At 41.4% G+C, this 17,395-nt stretch overlaps 1 protein-coding gene across 1 annotated transcript; it reads right to left on the bottom strand.

Moving 5' to 3' along the window:
• Positions 1–13,257: 13,257 nt before the first annotated feature.
• LOC133899801 (uncharacterized) lies at positions 13,258–16,131 on the bottom strand. Its single transcript, XM_062340864.1, has 2 exons — positions 15,938–16,131; positions 13,258–13,797 (listed from the first exon to the last, which is right to left on the bottom strand). Exons 1-2 carry the CDS (start codon positions 16,023–16,025, stop codon positions 13,622–13,624), a joined length of 264 nt encoding a protein of 87 aa, XP_062196848.1. The 5' UTR covers positions 16,026–16,131; the 3' UTR covers positions 13,258–13,621.
• Between the last annotated feature and the right edge of the window lie 1,264 nt (positions 16,132–17,395).

The raw sequence follows: 17,395 nt of genomic DNA, 5'->3' as shown, positions 1-17,395 counted from the left end.
AGATTGACTGGTGGGTGAGGAGCGGCAGCCATCTTATCATGCTAACAAGAAGCACAAATAAGGTTTTTCTCAAACTTGAGCTTGGACAATCCTCAGGTCAAGTCTAGGGCACTCAAACGAGTAACTAAATCAAAACTCATATGCCATATTCTCCCATGCCACATCCAAAGCTTAAAAGAATATTGAGCAAGTAAACACCTAGAAGACTCAGAAAAAACATCTAAATCTTGAAAATCAAAGCGCCAGAAGGATCAAGAACTCGAGAAGTATTACACTTGAAGCGCACTTCCAAGTCCTTATCCAACAATTGAGATACAAAAAGCAAGTTATATCCCATATGCTCAACCAAACCCACATCTTTAAGAGTGAAACTCTCATTTACCTTTACTGTTCCTTTGGCCTTCACTCTACCTTTCCAATCATCCTCGGAAGTGATGTATCTGTGATGCTTCATCAAGGTGAGCTTGGAGAACTATGATGAATCTCCGGTCATGTGACATGAACAACCAGAGTCGATGAGCCACTTGTTCTCCAAGCCTCCGCTTGCCACCCACATATAAGAAGAATAGAAGGTGGATGGCTCAGTACTAGGGTTAGTCAAAAAGCTCCTGGGAATCAAGTACTAGGTCATCCGCTCTGAAGCAGAAATAGTAGGTGCATGCAACTTAACACCAACACGCTGAGAATGAGTACCACGATGAGGAACATGTGGTCCGCCAAAGCGCTGGAACTCAAAGCCTTCTGCAAACGGGTCAAAATCGTATGACCCATGGCATGATCCACGCCGGGCAATGCCTGTAGAAAGAGACTGAAAAGAGCTAGAGACTCGTGGGTAGGAGTGAGAAAAAGGCTCATGTACACCAACAGAGGGGCGGTACATGTCCTGAGAACTCCACTCCCACTCACGTCGCTCATCTCTCCTACGTTGAAAGCAAAAACCAACCAAGTGACCCTCTATCTGACAGTAGGTGTAATGGTAAAGTCTCTCTGGAGCTCAGCTACTGGTCACTAGGTCATCCAGGAGTTCTCACCTTAGGTTGTGAGCTTTCTTGGGCTATGGTGTAGGTTTCTTCTTGATGCGTGGTATGGGTTTTTTCTTTATGGGTGGTGGTGTGGAATTGATTTTGAACTTCTCAGCATCTAGGTTGATAGGTGTGGTGAATCCAGTCTTACTCTCCCCATTGTACACCACCCTCTCAAAACCCAACCCAAGAGTCAAACCTGCCTTGTCACCACACATATTGGTCTTGGCCAAGATCAAATTCATTTTTTCTTTACCCTCTAAGCACTTTTTCACTAGAGAAATAAGGTACTTATTCTTAGCCAAGAGCTTTTCAACTTGCCTTCTAACCCAACTGAGCTTGTCCTTAAGGATAATGTAGGTGGGACATTTTGGTTGCACATCCGTAGAACTCTCAGTACTTTCTAATCTAGACTCTAGCTCCTTTATGCGCTTGTCTTTCATATCAGCATCCTTTGAGAGTAAAAGACAATTTTTGCAAGCGCCTAAGAGAGTAGGTCTAGACTCCTCCTCACTGAGTTTCTTCTCGATAGTCTTAAGCTGAATGGTGACTTGAGCATGCGCAGTTTAAAGCTCGGCAAGCTCACTCATGATAATCAAGCAACAATCACAATCCTCATCCTCAACCTTAGCACTAGACCTAAGCAACTCAAGCTTAGAAGAAACAAACTCATACTTAGGTCTAAGCTCCTTCAACTCACGTACAGCTCTCTTAAGTAACCTATTCTGACTAATGGGAACATCATTTAAGGTATCGATTTGGATAGAAAGCTGGTCATAGGAAGACAATACCTCGAAGGGATCGAGCTCGGGGTCATTGTCGTTATTTTCGTCCTCCATGAAACAGAGGCCGGTGAAGTCCTTGGCCTTTTTCTTATTCTTCACTTGCCGTTCCTCCTCTGAGCTCTCCTTCTCATTAGAAGAGGTGTCGACGTCGCTAAGTGCCTCAATAAATGGACTAGAAGCCGGCCTCTTGGCCATCTTGTTGTGCTTCTTCTTGAACAAGGGCTTCTTGCTCTTCTTCTTGTGCTTGTTGTGGTCGTGGTCGTTGTCCTCCCACCTTTTGAGCTTGGAGCAATCTGTCTTGAAGTGAGTGGTGTCACCACACTCAAAGTAGGCTCAAGAGCCACCCCGCCTCTGATCTCTACGGTTGTTGTAGAAGCGGGTGAACTTCTTCACAATGAGGGCAAGGTCCTTATCATCAAGTACCTCTACCTACTCCTCTATGATAGAAAAAAGGGATGACAAAGCAAATCCACTAGATAAAGTGTTAGCACAAAAAACACCACCTCCAAATTGGTTACCACTGCTAGGTCCAGAAACCAACATCATGTTCTAAGATAGGAGGTTCCCGGGACTAATTCGAGCCACCTTGGCTATCTCGATGGACTTGAGCTTGCTGAAGAGTTCATCACAAGTTAACGTGTCGTAACTTGGTGACTCTTCAATGCTCAAGATCTTCACTTCTCATACACTATGATCGAGAGCATAAAGAAGCTTGATCACCCTCTCATGGTTGGAGTAGGGTAAAACATCAATGGATCTAAGGTTGCTTATAATTCCATCAAAACGAGCAAACATAGCATCCAAAGATTCACCAGACCCTTGCACAAACATTTAGTATTCTTAATTGTATGTGCTTTAGCGTCTAGCCTTAATCTGATTAGTGCCTTCATGAAAGACAATCAGAGTAGTCTAGATTTCCCAAACAGTTGGATCCTGTCAAACTCATTCTGACTTAGACTTGTGAACAAAATATTTCTGGCCTTGTTATTGGTCTCATACTGCTCGATTTAAACCTGAGTCGTGCGAGCAACGGGGATCTCGTAGTTGGAATTAACTACTTCCCATATTACACTTTCTTGGCTTAGAAGTTAAGCCTCCAAGCGCACCTTTTAGTACGAAAAGTCTCATCCATCGAATAACGAAATCTTCTCACTTCTCTCCATGTCGTCTGCGGATCACAAAGCCAGTTAGGGTCAACTAGTAATCAAACCGGCTCCGATACCAATTGTAGGACCGAGAATAATGACCAGAGGGGGTGAATAGGTACCTCAACAAATTTCTTTCAAAATCGATGGCTTCTCCTACGTTCACCTAACACACCTCAAAACTCAAGCAGAAGCAAAACAGAGAGAAAGTTAAAAAGGAAGGTATCGAGGTAACATGACTCCATGGATGGAATATGAACCCTATGTTTCATTCACGACCATTCCATATGTCTTAGCACTCGAAGGCTCGCAATTTGCAAAGAAACTAAAGAAGATCATTAGGCAAAGAAACTCTCTAGGTTGATGATATAGAGGCAAAGAAACTCAAAACCCTCTCAAATACATGAGTATGTGAATTTTATGCCTAGCAACATAAAGAACAACTTCCCAAAATGAAAAGATTGCAGTTCAAAAGCAAAAACGAAAATCAACACAAAAATATAATAACTTGCAACGAAGGCAAGGGAACTAATAGAAGGAGATGAGCACAAACATATGCGAGAAATAATCTTTATTAAGCACAGAGGTCAGCCCTATTTTCAGTAGATTACAGAGTTATTTGTCTAACAAAAGCTCTAGCCTATCACAAAGACTAAGTTTATCCTCTCCTCTTCTCCACCGGTAATACGCTCCTACCTACCACCAGGGTATTTTAGTCTATTTTTTACTCCATCCATTGAACGGCTATGGCTTCTTTATGACTTAGCTTCGCCTCGACGCAAGCTTCACGATGATGCCACGTGGCCCTCTAGTCCTCCTGCGGTTTTGTGGCCAAACCACGAACCCTAGCATGCTTTTCAAAGTGCGGCTAATAGCCGCTTGCTTTGCCTCAAGCAAGCGCTCTGATGTCGACATATGTCCTCCGTCTTGCGATCTTGACTACCAGTAAGTCTCTTCAGATCCAGATCCCTTGGGCTGCTTTGTCACTTCCACTGGTATCCCTTTTGCTTGATTTTGTCAACACGCCGTATTCATCCTTCTCTATTCATACTTTGCTTGACCTCCACGTGTACCGTCATGATCACCCTTGACTCCACCCGGCCTCCTTGATCATCCGACACTAAGCCTCCCGCTTGGCCCCAATCATCTCGTCATCGACAACCAAATCGCATACATAACCTGCACACCATAAGACAAGCAAATATGTTTCTCCATGCTTCAAAATATATCCATGTTTGCACAAACTAAAAATCCATAGTTTAGAATTCATTCTGCAAAAAACATAAGCACCGGATGTTCCGGTGTATTCTTTTACTAAACATCTGATCATCCGGTGAGCTCAGGTTCATTTTGCGTCTAGAAAAAATGATATTTGCAAGAAAAGGTCTGACAAGAACATCCGATGAGTTCAACTTCACCTGATCAGCGACTGACAACCTGTCTTCAAGCATTCGTCATGCGCTCTTCTGAACCCATCGTTGGATCATCCGGTGATCTCTTCAAATTTGGCGTCAAAATTCATTCTCTGTAGGAAATACTCCGGTGAGCACAATACTCTACACCGGACTATCCGATATATTAATCAGATTTCTTCTCAGAGATAAAATACTATAACATTAGCTTCAGCACAACACCGACTCATCCGGTGGTTTAACTCCACTTTAGCTTTTCAACAAAAAATGCTCCGAGGTCAACACCTATAAAGAGAACATGCAGAAAAGTGCGAGGGATTCGAAAAGATTAAGCAAAAGTCCATAACCTTCTTGGGCGCAGTGAGGTGACTTCGACGTCTAATAGCAAGTGGCAAATTAACATATCAGTACTCCAGGTTAAATCATAACATTTTGAATGACACTGACCAATCAATGAACTGACCACAGAAAGTGTGATCAATAACCATGGTTCTTGTGATACTCTAATCAATACAGATGTAAGATAGAATAAAACAAAAATAGACCAAGAACGAGACCAAATTGAAGAAACAATAATTTAAGAGGAATATTAGTTGACTAGCTAAATGCCGTGCGCTTGCAACGGATTCCAAAATAGATGATACCACAAATATATATTTTTTGCGTTGCAGTACATCCCTGGAAAATGACGACGCCACAAGTTTATACATACTCTAATAGATAATAACAAAATAGAGTTAAGAATGTTATCTACTACGACTACGAGGCATAGATGACGAGATACCATGCATTTAGATCCCGGTATACAAATGGTGGAAAATGAAGAGACCATATAGAGACGATTGCTTACTCTTTTGTTCCTGGTTGCATGCGGCTAAAACAAACACATATCGACACACCTTGTGATTTGTAATCGGCCAAACAAAGTATTCGTAGTTAGAGATTAAAGGTGCTCACAGAATTAATTTATTCATCCAGAGACTATATAAGCCTGTAGGCTGTAGAACTGAATTAGGACCTCATGCATTCTCCAAAGATATAGCACATTTGGTTAGGGTGGACCCAACCTAAAAATTGAGTACGGGCAAACTAGTTATTAGATCTTTGCAACTTAAAAAAAAAACTAATATATTAAAATCCACTGGAAAATAAAATTTTGAGCATGGCTATATGTCCTCTAACCTCTTCTAGATCCGCCAGTGTATTTGGCCCAATATTTATCTACCATAGGCCACGTCATCCAAAATTGCTCATGTTGGCTTAGTTCATTTGCACGGATATCCTCATTGATTCCACTCTTGTGGTTGATCGTGAGGTTGAGGTTCTTCTTCTCCCTTAATTCTTCACGGAGATTTCTATCATCTCGGCCTGGACACTTTGAAAATGATGAAATGGAAAGATCTTTGAAGGGAAATAAGCGTCCACGATTGCATGGAACATTGATCTCAAATCTGATTTGCCTCTGCTTGTGCAGACTGCAGAGTCAACGAGGTGGACAAACCCTCTCAGCCATAACCTGCGTGACTAATCCCCCTTGCCATCGATTCATGTCAATCGACGACCCTTTACATTGTCGCCCCTCCTTGCACATTATCGTCTCCTCTTAGGCCGCCTGACACTTGAAAAACTCAATTTAATTCAGTCGCCTAACAATCAAGATTATTATTTTGCATTTTGTGGCCCTACACGCAGCGGACAAAAGAGCCACATCTGTCAAAATCGTACTGCCCCAAAATTCTTGCTCCAAGTCCTATGTCCATACAAGGCGGCAACCGAGCCGAGTGGCTCTGGAGGCTGCCGTCGGGGGAACGACCCGGGTTTGAGTCCCGACGCTGCCCCCGGGGCGCAGGTGTGAGTGTGGGCTCCGATTCTGAAAAAAAAAGTCCTATATCCATACAGTAATATCCTGACATTGAACCGTTAGACCTACAACTTTGCACAAAGTATATCTTCAGAAAAAAAAAACTTTGCACAAATAAGTATGTGTGAGCCAAGATATTGGATAATAATGTAACTTGAAAAAATAAGTACAAACTTAAATACACTACATGGCATGTTGCAAGCAGTTGGAAGAGTGAATCCTTATCACAACACCTCTATGTGATAATGGGTAAATAATACAACCTTCGATGTGTATGCAAGTACAATTGCATGTGACAACAATGTTTAGCAAGTAATAAGGTGAGAATAATTTTGAGTGACTGAAAATATGATTTTTAGTCCGATTACGATCCGACCCTACACCTTCTTCCCTCCTCTTTCAACTAAACGTAGCACCGCACATTCTCTCTCTTTTGTAGTGTGCTGGTGAGCCTTGCTCCCCCACCCTGCGTGCCTCCTTTTGTCTCAGGTGGCTTTCCTACCACCGAATCTACGCCCACCACAGGTGACATATCGCGCTAACTAGGCGCCGAGTCCACCACCCGTCATCCTTACCTAGCCCACCGATGGTCCTCGCCACCCTAAGCCGATGGCATTCCCACTACCTCGTCGTCTTGCCTCCGCGTCTACCTCCTCCGCCTGCCTACCATCCCAGGCGCTCTTCTAAGGTTGGCAACCATGGAACCTCCCAACCTGACGGCACTAACTTGGCAGTGTGGAGCGATGCAAGACTCGACTAAAGAATAGTAAATATGACTAAAGTGTAGTAAATACAAAGGTAATATGCAACAGTAAGTTGTTAGTTTCTGATAACATTGCACCTTCACGATAAAAAAAAATCTTGTTTAGGAAGTACACATGGTTTTATGTGAATTTACACTAACCAAGAAAATCGAGAGCCTTCCTCTCTAATCAAGGCACAAAAACTATTCATAAGAGATTTGGCTGTTTGGTACTATCCTGCATAGCATGAAGTCTGGAGGGCTAAAACTCGGTGTATACCAACCAAATCAAACGATATGAGATCATGTAGGTTGGAAAATTTGTTTTATTGTGAAATTGGTGAAAGTGCAAAATGATTTAACATGATGTGCATATGATGATATGCATGTGTTGATGTGCATGAGTTGATAATATGTTGATTGATATGCTCGTGGTAGCATGATGATATTTGTAGTTTTAATATTTACAATATACTCATGTGATTGTGTGGAAAATTGTGCTTGTTGATTTTGTTTATGTGTAGGTATTGTTTCAAGAGCAGACGTAATTGGTGACAGGATTATGATTATGTTCAAGAAAGAACTGAGGTCAAAGTGGTTAGAAGGTCACGCAGAACGTTCAAACTAAGGAACGGTGTACATAGGAATAATCATAAAATGAAACATATATGGGTGATGTACATGTTATGGTGCGGTGAAAATTGAGTGCATCATGAAACGTGTATGTGAATGTGCGGTCTATGGTACGGAAGATTGCATCATGTGATGACAGGGAAAGAATTGTTCCATTAAACATGCATGTGTGTGCTATGGAAAAGAGAAATTGGATATAGTGCATGTCAAGCAGTGGTGCATGTCACTTGCCTACTGTTGGCACTGTGGTTTCGGCCGGCTCGGCATGTTGTGCCCACTCTAGCATATGGCATGGAAATTTATTTATATATATATATATATATTCAATATTTTTAAATTTACATGATGTTTCAAAAAATTATAATAATAAGTTACCGTTATAAACCCCGTCTATCAGTAGTAAAAAATCCGATAGCTGCCATATGAGTTATAATGTTTGTTAGAACTGCGTCTAGCGTACGTGGTTAGCTAGAGAGCGTTGTTGCGCCTAAGTTCGAGCCTTGCACGCCAGCGGACGCGCCAAAATGGGCGACACCTTTTGGTTCGGTGGGTTTGCGCTGTGCGTGCGAGCGCGCTTCGTCGCGAGGGCTGCTAGCTGCTTGCAGTTGCAAGTCGTCCAATCTACACTGCTCCTTCTGCTACTCCAGCTTTCTTGTCATGCGCTGCTAGCTACTCCATGTGCTAGCTAATCCATTGCACTGCGTACTGCTAGCTACTCCATGTGTGTTTCTGCATCATCCACACCTCTCTCCAAATCTCCATCTAGCAATAGCATAGCTTGCATATCTCTCTCACACACACACACAAACCCACAGGCTAGACAGGGCTACAGAGTAGAACGGCAAGCAAATTTTTTATACCAAAAGGTGACAGTGAGCCACAACTTTTGTATGAATCTATCAGCGGAAGATCTTGTTTGTTCAACGAGCGAGAGTAAGGTGTCGTTCGTTGAACGGCGACATATGGCAAACATTGGATTTTTTATTACTGAGAGGTGAAGTTCATAAGGTGTCGCATGTTAACGAGACGAAATCTTGCTATGGCTCGATTAACGGATGACGGTTGTTTGTAATTTTTTGAAACGGCCTTGTAAATTTAAAAATATTGATATATATATATAATTCTGGCGCGGCTGGCCAGGTGGGCGAGGCTATTATGGCGGTCTGATAGCTGGTCACGTGGAGAGATCGGGCTCAGAAGCGCTGCTGACGGTAGCAGGCTGAGGCCCAGGCGGCCAGAGGAGGGACGGCTGGAGAGGGCGTGGTGGCCTGTTCGTCCAAGCGGCGCGGGCACGGGCAGGAGGCCTAGAACATGGACGGGTGCGATGGCCTGTGTGTGAGTTGACGTGCTTGGCCCAGTCAGCAGGCCGACAGCCCAGGAACAACTGGAGGTTGAGTCCCGGTCATGGGCTGATTGGCCGGCTGAGTATTAATAGGAGATGCTCTGCTGGTTTTGTTTGTGGATGAATAGCGTCGGCAACCGAACCGAGAGAGTAGATGAGAAATTTAGAGAGAGATAGAGAAATAGTTGTTCGTCTAAGGTTTCGAGGGAAACTTTCTAGGGATGTTTTGATGCATCTTGCGAACCTATTCATGCAATGAAGATCAAATTTTGTGTTCTTTGTGTCATTGATCCTCGTGATTTTTCTAAGTTTGATCCATCCAAAATCGTGCTAGAGCATCAAAGTAACGTCCTGAAAAGTTTGATTAGTGAGATTTTTTAATTCCTACATAGTTGCCAATTTAGGGTTTTATCTCTTTTATCATAGTCTATTTGCGAAATTCATAAATCTAGATTAAGGATCCGATTGACCTTATTCTTCTTGCAATAGTTTTGCATAATTGTCTAGTTTCTACAGTAAACATTTGAAGGTAATCCACTGTTGGATCTTTCTATATATCATTTTTAGTGATGTAATAGTATTTTATCCCGAACTGATTTCATGATTAAATTGAATATTTTATTAGGATGAATTAAAATTTGAATTTATCTTCCGCAATCATTAACCCACGTTGATTGCGTATTTTGCGCATAATCGATCCTACAAGTGGTATCATAATCGTGTATCTTTCTAATTTTTATTAATCAGAAATTAGAAATATGGCGTTATATAGGTATTCGATAAAACCTTGTATTTTCGATTATGTTGATTTTCAGTTCTGGAAGGCGAAAGTAGAGGATTACATTTAAACATAGGGCTTTGCAATTTGGAAGAAGGTCTATAAGCCATGCGAGGTTCCGGAGAATAATGAAGTGACTGTGCAGAACATAGCCATACGTCAAGGTGAACAGAAAGGTGAGGAACTTGATCATACAAGACTTAGGAATGAGCAATTTTAATCGAGTTGTATATCTCAAGTCGGTGCACAAGGTATGGAAAGCACTTAGTGACTACTATGAGGTTTCATCCACTATAAAAGAGGTACATGAAGATTTATTTAAGAAAGATAACATGAGATTTGAGATGAAGCCTGGTGAGTCGCTTGATGATTTCTTTGATTGCTTTAATAAAATCCTTAGCAAGTTGTGTGTTGTTAATGTTACATATACTAATACTGAAATGCATGCCAATTATTTAGGGTTTTAGATATGTCGGTATGGAAGATAAAAGTTATATCTATTAAAGAATCTACTATCATAAGTATACTTACTTTGGATGTTCTTTATTCTAAATTAAAAACTTATGAATTATATGTATTTGCTAGAAAGAATTCTAATAAATCAATTGCTTTTGATTTCCCAAGTAACATGTTTGATTATGAGTCTTCTTCATCAAACTATGTTTTATCATTTTTATCTTCAATAACTGATGATCAACTTAAGAAAATTTGAGAAGGGGATTTAGCTTTGCTCTCTACTCATTTTAATAAAACTTTGCAAAATGTGAGAATAAGGGAGGGAGTGAAGGTCCTAAAAGATGTTATGAGTGTGGTGATCTCAATCATATTCGTCCCAATAATCATAAACTTGCAGGTATAGTATCAAGTGAGGAGAAAGAGAAAAAGAAGCGCCCTTTCAACGACAAGAAGAAGAAAAAAATCTTTCTTAATCGTAAGAGGAAATAAAGAAATGATAGTCTTTAACAAGAGGAAATATTTCTCTCCTTTACAAGTTATTTTTACTCATACCCACTGGCTTCATTTGTGGTCTATACTACAATGATAGGAGCTTTGCGAGCTAGTTTCTTCAGTATGCGCACGCTTGGAAGGAGCGGCCAGGGAGCTGTTCAGCTAGTTTGGATGGTAGTATAGACTACACATTCAAATTTAAGTATAATGTTCTCAACTTGTTTGGCTCTATTTCGTTTTAGTCTTTGCGCCTTTGGTGTCTTTTGTATTTTGACTGTATGCATCTTTTATATGCAGAGGTCGGGGGATTCTTGTGTGGTTGTATCGACTTAATATAACAATAAAAGTTAATAAAGCTTTCTTTAAAAAATGTTTATTTTTTGTTTCATTCCCCACGTACATAACCAGTATAGCTCTTCTATGCTGATAAATTGATAATCTTTTTTCTTCATCCTTCTAAGAACTGTTAATGGCTATGATTTACAGAAGCTAATAGGATTGTAGAAAAGGTACTAACTATGATTATTATATCTGGCTTTGGAGTTCATAGAATGTGAAGGTTGCAGCCAAGTGTTTTTCTATTTGATAGTGAACTAGACACTACAAGTGAGCAAATAAGCAATTCAAATAAAGATTTCCTTCAGAAATTCAATTTTTTATCTATTATTGTTGGAATTGGCCCATTTATGAAATTTCAAAACATGCACACTTTAGTCCTATACTACTAGTCCAATGAGAGTTGGACATGCGACAAGCGTCGCGCATGCGAGTAGAAATAGTAGCCAATCGTGTAATTATCTTTTCCTTTTATTCCTTTTTAATATGATTAAACAGGCGTTTGAATCATGCAGTAATATGGTAGTTTTTATTTGAGTTAATGGCATTCTAATAAGATTAAAACTGTAATTTTCAACCTAGCGTAAACCGTGATAGTTATCATTCTTTGATGGACTATTACTGTTGCATTCTACCTATTTGAGAGCCAGGAGACATCCTGGTTGGCTGGTTGTTTTTTCATCTCCTCATTTTTCTCAATCTTCTTCTCTCTCTCACCCATTGCATTGTTTTGTTATGCTGCCTAGTCTTGTCATCCTTTCCGATCGGCGTGCACCAAGGAGAAATGATAGCGGTATCTCTGAAACCGGTACCGTATAGAGTCTTGCACGGTGCAAAAATCAGATTTTTGGGCAGCGTCTTCACACGACCGCTCAGTGTGTTCTTCGTCGACCACGTCTACATCCTGGTACGCATCATCTACATCTACTACGACTACTTCCTTGATGAACTTTGATCACGTCCGAGGAGCTTCTTCCATGACATTGACTAGATCGCCCTCGAGGAAGCTAGTTTTTATCATCCCAACAAATAAGTTATGCGCAACCTGCTGGTTCTAGTGTATACATCTAGATTATCCTATATAGTTTTCTTCCTAATAAAATTTGGACTAACAATTTGTCACATTATTCCAACAATTATGTCTGCACATTACTTAAACTTGCCTAGCTGCGGATCTGTGAGAATTCATGATATGCTATAACAACGGGCGTGCTAAATAACGAAAACAGCATTTGACATTGTCCTTTTACTATCTAGTCACTTGAGTATGTGGTGATAATTCTACAATGCAAATTTGAGACGATTTTTACAGGATTCACCAGTCCTCCCTATACTTGTGTATGTGGTGATAATGCTACATGCAGAAACCTACCCATGAAGCTTTCGCTTTGTAATATTTGCCAAGTAGAAGATACTGTCTCAATCCTTCGCTACATATTAGCGATGGAAACAAGCTCCAAACTGAATGTAATCATACAAATCTACAACAAAATATTAGCAGAATCTATTTGCTTGCTTGAAGATTTAGCTGCTTAGATTTATGATAAACAGTTGAGTGTTACTGAGAAAAAAGAAATTTACAGAGAATATTCATCAATCACAATGGGCCGATGGACGGGGCGCGACAAAGGGTGCGCTAATTTTCTAGTAAGTAGTCCAGAGTTTCCTCAACTTCTTCGGAACAGATGATGCAGTTGTATGAAGGCAGAGTCATGTGTTTTCTTTGTAACAGCCCTCTAGTGTTTAAACTGTCTTTAAGAAGAAGCCCAAAAACTACTTTGTGCTTGATCTGGCAAGAAGATTTCCAGATCAACCGGAATGATCCTTGAGCCTTTACTGAAGAAAAACTATGTGATACCCAGATATACGACCATGTATCAGAGACAGTGTTTTTGTTTCACTGCCGTAACTGGAAGTTTAAGACTGCACATGTAGAAGGTGAGCAGAGGAGAGAGGACCAGAGGACAGAGTCGACCATATATAATTAGGAAATTATAAGAATGGACTCCTTATAAGAGTATTCAAGTGGAATATTGTGATTGGGTTCTATATATAGGGCACTGAATTAGCGAACACTTGCAAGAATATTCAATTGGAATAAAAACGTGATCTTAAGCTTCCTTCACTTGAGAGTTGAGGAGCTCAAACAAATAGGACCGCAGGTTTTTCGAAATGGAACTTTGGAGGCTTTACTCCATTTCTTAACAAGATCCCTACGAAATTCATGTCTTCGATGCATTCAGTAATGCTCAAGTAAAAGTAAATCTCAGTAACTCATACTACTAGATTACTAATGCTCTGTAAAATAGAGCTCTCTTCCGCAGCATGTGAAAACAAAATGAAAATACACCTGAAAATTGAAAGCAACCCCTCTTGCTCCTTCTTCCTCCCAACTGGCGAAATTTTTTGGGTTCCAGCACTGGTACATATCACCCTCTATCTACACACCTCAAAACATGATGTTTGGGAGCTTGATCTCTCTCTTCCTCTGATTGTTCTTGCTGCAATTTTTTTCGCTCTTTATTCCGGAAGAAGGGCAGGGGGAGGACGCCTGGTATGAAAGACTGTAATAGACTGCTGACACTCGATCGACAAATTCATTTCTGCTTGCCACGCACTACTGCGCCGCCGCGGCGACCGGCCTCGGCGCCGCTGGTTTGTGCGGCGACGGCGGCTGCTTCCGGGCGTGAGACGCCGCCTCGAGCTCCGAGGTGAGCATGTCGAACATGACCTGGACGTCCTTGTACCCGCAGGTCTGCACGTCCTCGTGGAGCTTCAGGATGCCACCGCTGACTGCACATGTTACAGGTGAACTCTTTGTCAGCTGCATGGTGGTGAGAAAAAGGATCATTGCTGATGCATTTGGTGACTTCTGTCGATTGAGAAGAGGTACGGATGCATACATGCGTTTGCTGATTTCAGAGGATTGGGAAGCGGCATTAATACATGCATTTTTTTTGTTATTACAGAGGATTGTACAAAGCATCAATATTGAATAATCTATATGCACAAGATGATTTCCAAGGACGGTGATGCTAAGAAAATATCCAGATTATTATCGAACATCAAGCTAACTCTGTATAACTACTTCAGACGTTTTTAGTTTCATTGCCATTACAAAGTCGAGGTGTAACACAAATAATAAATCCATAAATCAGCACAGAAGCAAGACATCCTTGGAGGAGAAAAGGTAAAATATTCGCATATTACTTTACATTTTATAATCTGAAAGAGATGGTCCTTACACTTCCCTAAGGATAGGTTACCACATGGCACCATTGAACAGAAACTTTTGACCATCCCAAATTGAAGAAATGGGATCGCAAATCATCATAAACAACCCAACGGACGGCTGGGGCAAAAATAGGACCTCCCTAAAAAAGATGCGAAAGCTCGCTGATCAAGTCATAGTGGTGGTTCCTTTTAGAACCCTCCGTAATGATGATGTTCTAGTGTAGTTTGCAATTTTGCTAAGGTACCGTGCCTGTACACTGGCTTCAACAACTCGTAGGTTTCTTTACGACATACTACCAGGATCAGAATGCTGATTTCCAGAGGATGGCTAGCCTATTTATATTTCTTTTTGTCTGAGAAGAATATGAACGTTACGAAAATAACATAAACCTTTTTAAAAATCTCCGTCCAGTTCCTGCGGTCCAAGTCAAGAATTTATAAGATCAAATACAGTTCCTATAGAGATCCTGCAAAGTTTTCCTTTTTGATCAAGAATTTTTCCTATGGCTACGTATATCTAGACATTCTGTACCATACAGATGACGGGAGTTATACTTCCATTATTAAAGGAAAATAGCATTAGTTTTCCTACCTCAACACAGCAAAGGTCTACACTACACCATAGGGATTTTCGCCGTTCACTATGCTCCGGTGTAAATTAATTAACTTGAGGTATCCATCGACTCTACTTATTTCAATCAATAATACTAATTTTTTTTAAAAAAATTAATCACTTTAAAAAATAGTATTATATTAATTAAACTAAAAAGAATGGGTGGATAGCTTTAGATTAATTAATTTACACCTTCAACGTACTGTTGTAGTATCCAAGGCAGGAACGAGATATTTAAGGCCTCCACGTGAGCATTCAACCCGGGGGCCAGGATCGCGTTAACATGGGATCCACCGGAGACAGGATGCGGTGGCGGAGCCAACTGCGGCCACAGAACGGCAGCAAGAGCGGCTGCACGGGCCCACTTGTAAGTGGCACTACCTCCCCTGCCAAGGTCAATGGCACGGCAGCCAATGCGGTCATGTCAATATGACATCTGTGCCCCAGTCTGATTGTTTTTTTCCTCATAATTAGATGCAAAATTTTGTTTGTTCTAATTGTTTTTGCGAATTCCGGTGGATTTCCTTTGCTTCGTCTTTTACGGGGGGAAAATAATCTTTAGAAGAGGAAAGAGAGAAGAGTAAGTGATCAAGTGCGGTGCATTTTCTGAGGAAATCTAAGTGCGGTATGTAGCCAGAACAGATTCTAAAACTAGTAGGTCGACTAATCACAAGATTATAATAGCATATATATATACTTTACCTATGACATCATGTTCTTAGCATTTTGATTTCTTCTTTCCCAGCAGATGAATTAGCACACATATACATTAGGAGATGGTCATCAAGAGGCACCTAAAGAACCTTAATTTGGATTAGTGTTAACCTTGATTTGTTATGTATTCCTTTCAACCCTTCTCTTAACGAGCAAAGAACAGAGTCGACAATCCTCTGGAAACGCGAAACAAGATGAATTCCTCGTCCGTTCTTCCATTCTTCCATCAGCGCGCTTCCATGGAAACAAGATCACTTCAAATCTGTATCTCAAGAAATTGATCGCTTCCGTTCTTCCATGGAAGAACCCCCAAGAACGAAGGTACGCAGCTTAGCGAAGGGGAGGGGATGAGGATGAAGGAAGGGGACTGACCGGGCTTCCGCGCGCGGAGCCGCCCGGCGACGGCGGCCCACGCCCTGCGCGCGCGGGACACCGCCTTCGTCCGCCACCACGCTACCATCAGCGCCGCCGACGACACCCTCGCCGCCAGCCTCTCCGTGGCGTGCTTCCGGCTCCCGGTTGAGGCCGCGGCGCGCTGCTGAGGCAAAATCGCTAGCCGCGGCGGCGTCGCCGGGGTCTTTTTATCCCGGGGGTTTCGGCGCGGTTGGGTTGGGCGGCTGGATTGCAAGGACAGGGAAGTAAATTATATATAATTCTGTTTAAAAAGATTTTTAATGAGATCTTATCTATATTATTTCTCTCGTAATTTAATAGTTAGAAGAAAATCTTTATGATCGAATCCTTCAAAAGATCTCCTCTCTCAATATGACATGTGTCCTCATTTTCGCTCTTCTACACGCGTCAGCTGTTGGATAAGAGAAAGAATGGTATGGATCAGGGTCTCACAGAGGTCTTTCTGGACTGAAGGGTCTTATAGAATTTTTTTCTCTAATATCTAAGTTGAAAAAGAGAGAGATTGAATTTGTTTCCGCGTGTTAGACGAGGTGTGCCAGAGCTGGGTTTCCTCGAAAAACATTTTTCTTATTTTTTACTGGAATAGGACTATTTTGTTTTTGCTTTTCTGAAATTCTTGCTATATTCATACACGACGATATTCTGTTGCCGTTTATTAATTTGGAAAGATTGTGAATTCATATAGGGATTTATTACGGGTTAATTACCTCCACAGGCTACAGGATCAACATGCTGAAATTGCGACAGACAATTCAATTTCCGCATGAATAAGAATTTCTCGTTCCAAACAGGTATGAGATCGGTTCCATTCTACCCTAAATCCTAGGGACACATATCCTCTCCTCTAACGTTAAGAAGTAAAATTACTGTGACTTTGGCCCTGCATCAACCGTCCATCTATATAACCAACCATTCAGATTTACCCACCGTTGGGGAGTTAAAAGAAAAAAATAAGGCAAAAGAAATAGGAAGGAAGAAGCTTGCCGTCTAATTGTGGATGAACGGCTGATAGAGTGCTAAAGTCACGGCGGTGAAGTGAGAGGATCTGCATCCAAGTCTTACAGGAACCTCTTGAGCTGAGTTAGTTAACACCATGGGTGATGGGCTAAACAATTATTGGAAGGGACGTCTTTCCCATTCCGATAGCATTTTTATTCTACCCTAAGACTGATGGTTTCTACTCTGCTTTGTTTTGTCTTTTCCTGTGCCTAGTATGTTCCGGTAGGTCTAGATGCTTTATTGCTAGTTAATCAACCCCTCAAGCTCGGGATTAGTGCAGGATCTACTGAGATCAGACATCAGACCTCAGACTACTAGTTAATTATGCGCTACTGCAATTAGGAGACTAATTGATGGCGACGGCTTGCGGCTCCCCTACCGTCGGACCACGGAGTCATTGTCATTGACCGCCGACAA

The sequence above is a fragment of the Phragmites australis genome, chromosome 18 (assembly GCF_958298935.1).
Source record: "Phragmites australis chromosome 18, lpPhrAust1.1, whole genome shotgun sequence".
NCBI lineage: Eukaryota > Viridiplantae > Streptophyta > Magnoliopsida > Poales > Poaceae > Phragmites > Phragmites australis.
The sequence above is the reverse complement of the archived record's forward strand: the minus strand, read 5'-3'. Positions and strand labels throughout refer to the sequence as shown.

Bases quoted from the DNA above. Each gene is read 5' to 3' on its own strand.
- LOC133899801 (XM_062340864.1), bottom strand. From the start codon at position 16,025: ATGGTAGCGTGGTGGCGGACGAAGGCGGTGTCCCGCGCGCGCAGGGCG. The intron at 13,798-15,937 runs GTCAGTCCCCTT...TAACATGTGCAG, and splicing joins GCTCCGCGCGCGGAAGCCCG to TCAGCGGTGGCATCCTGAAG.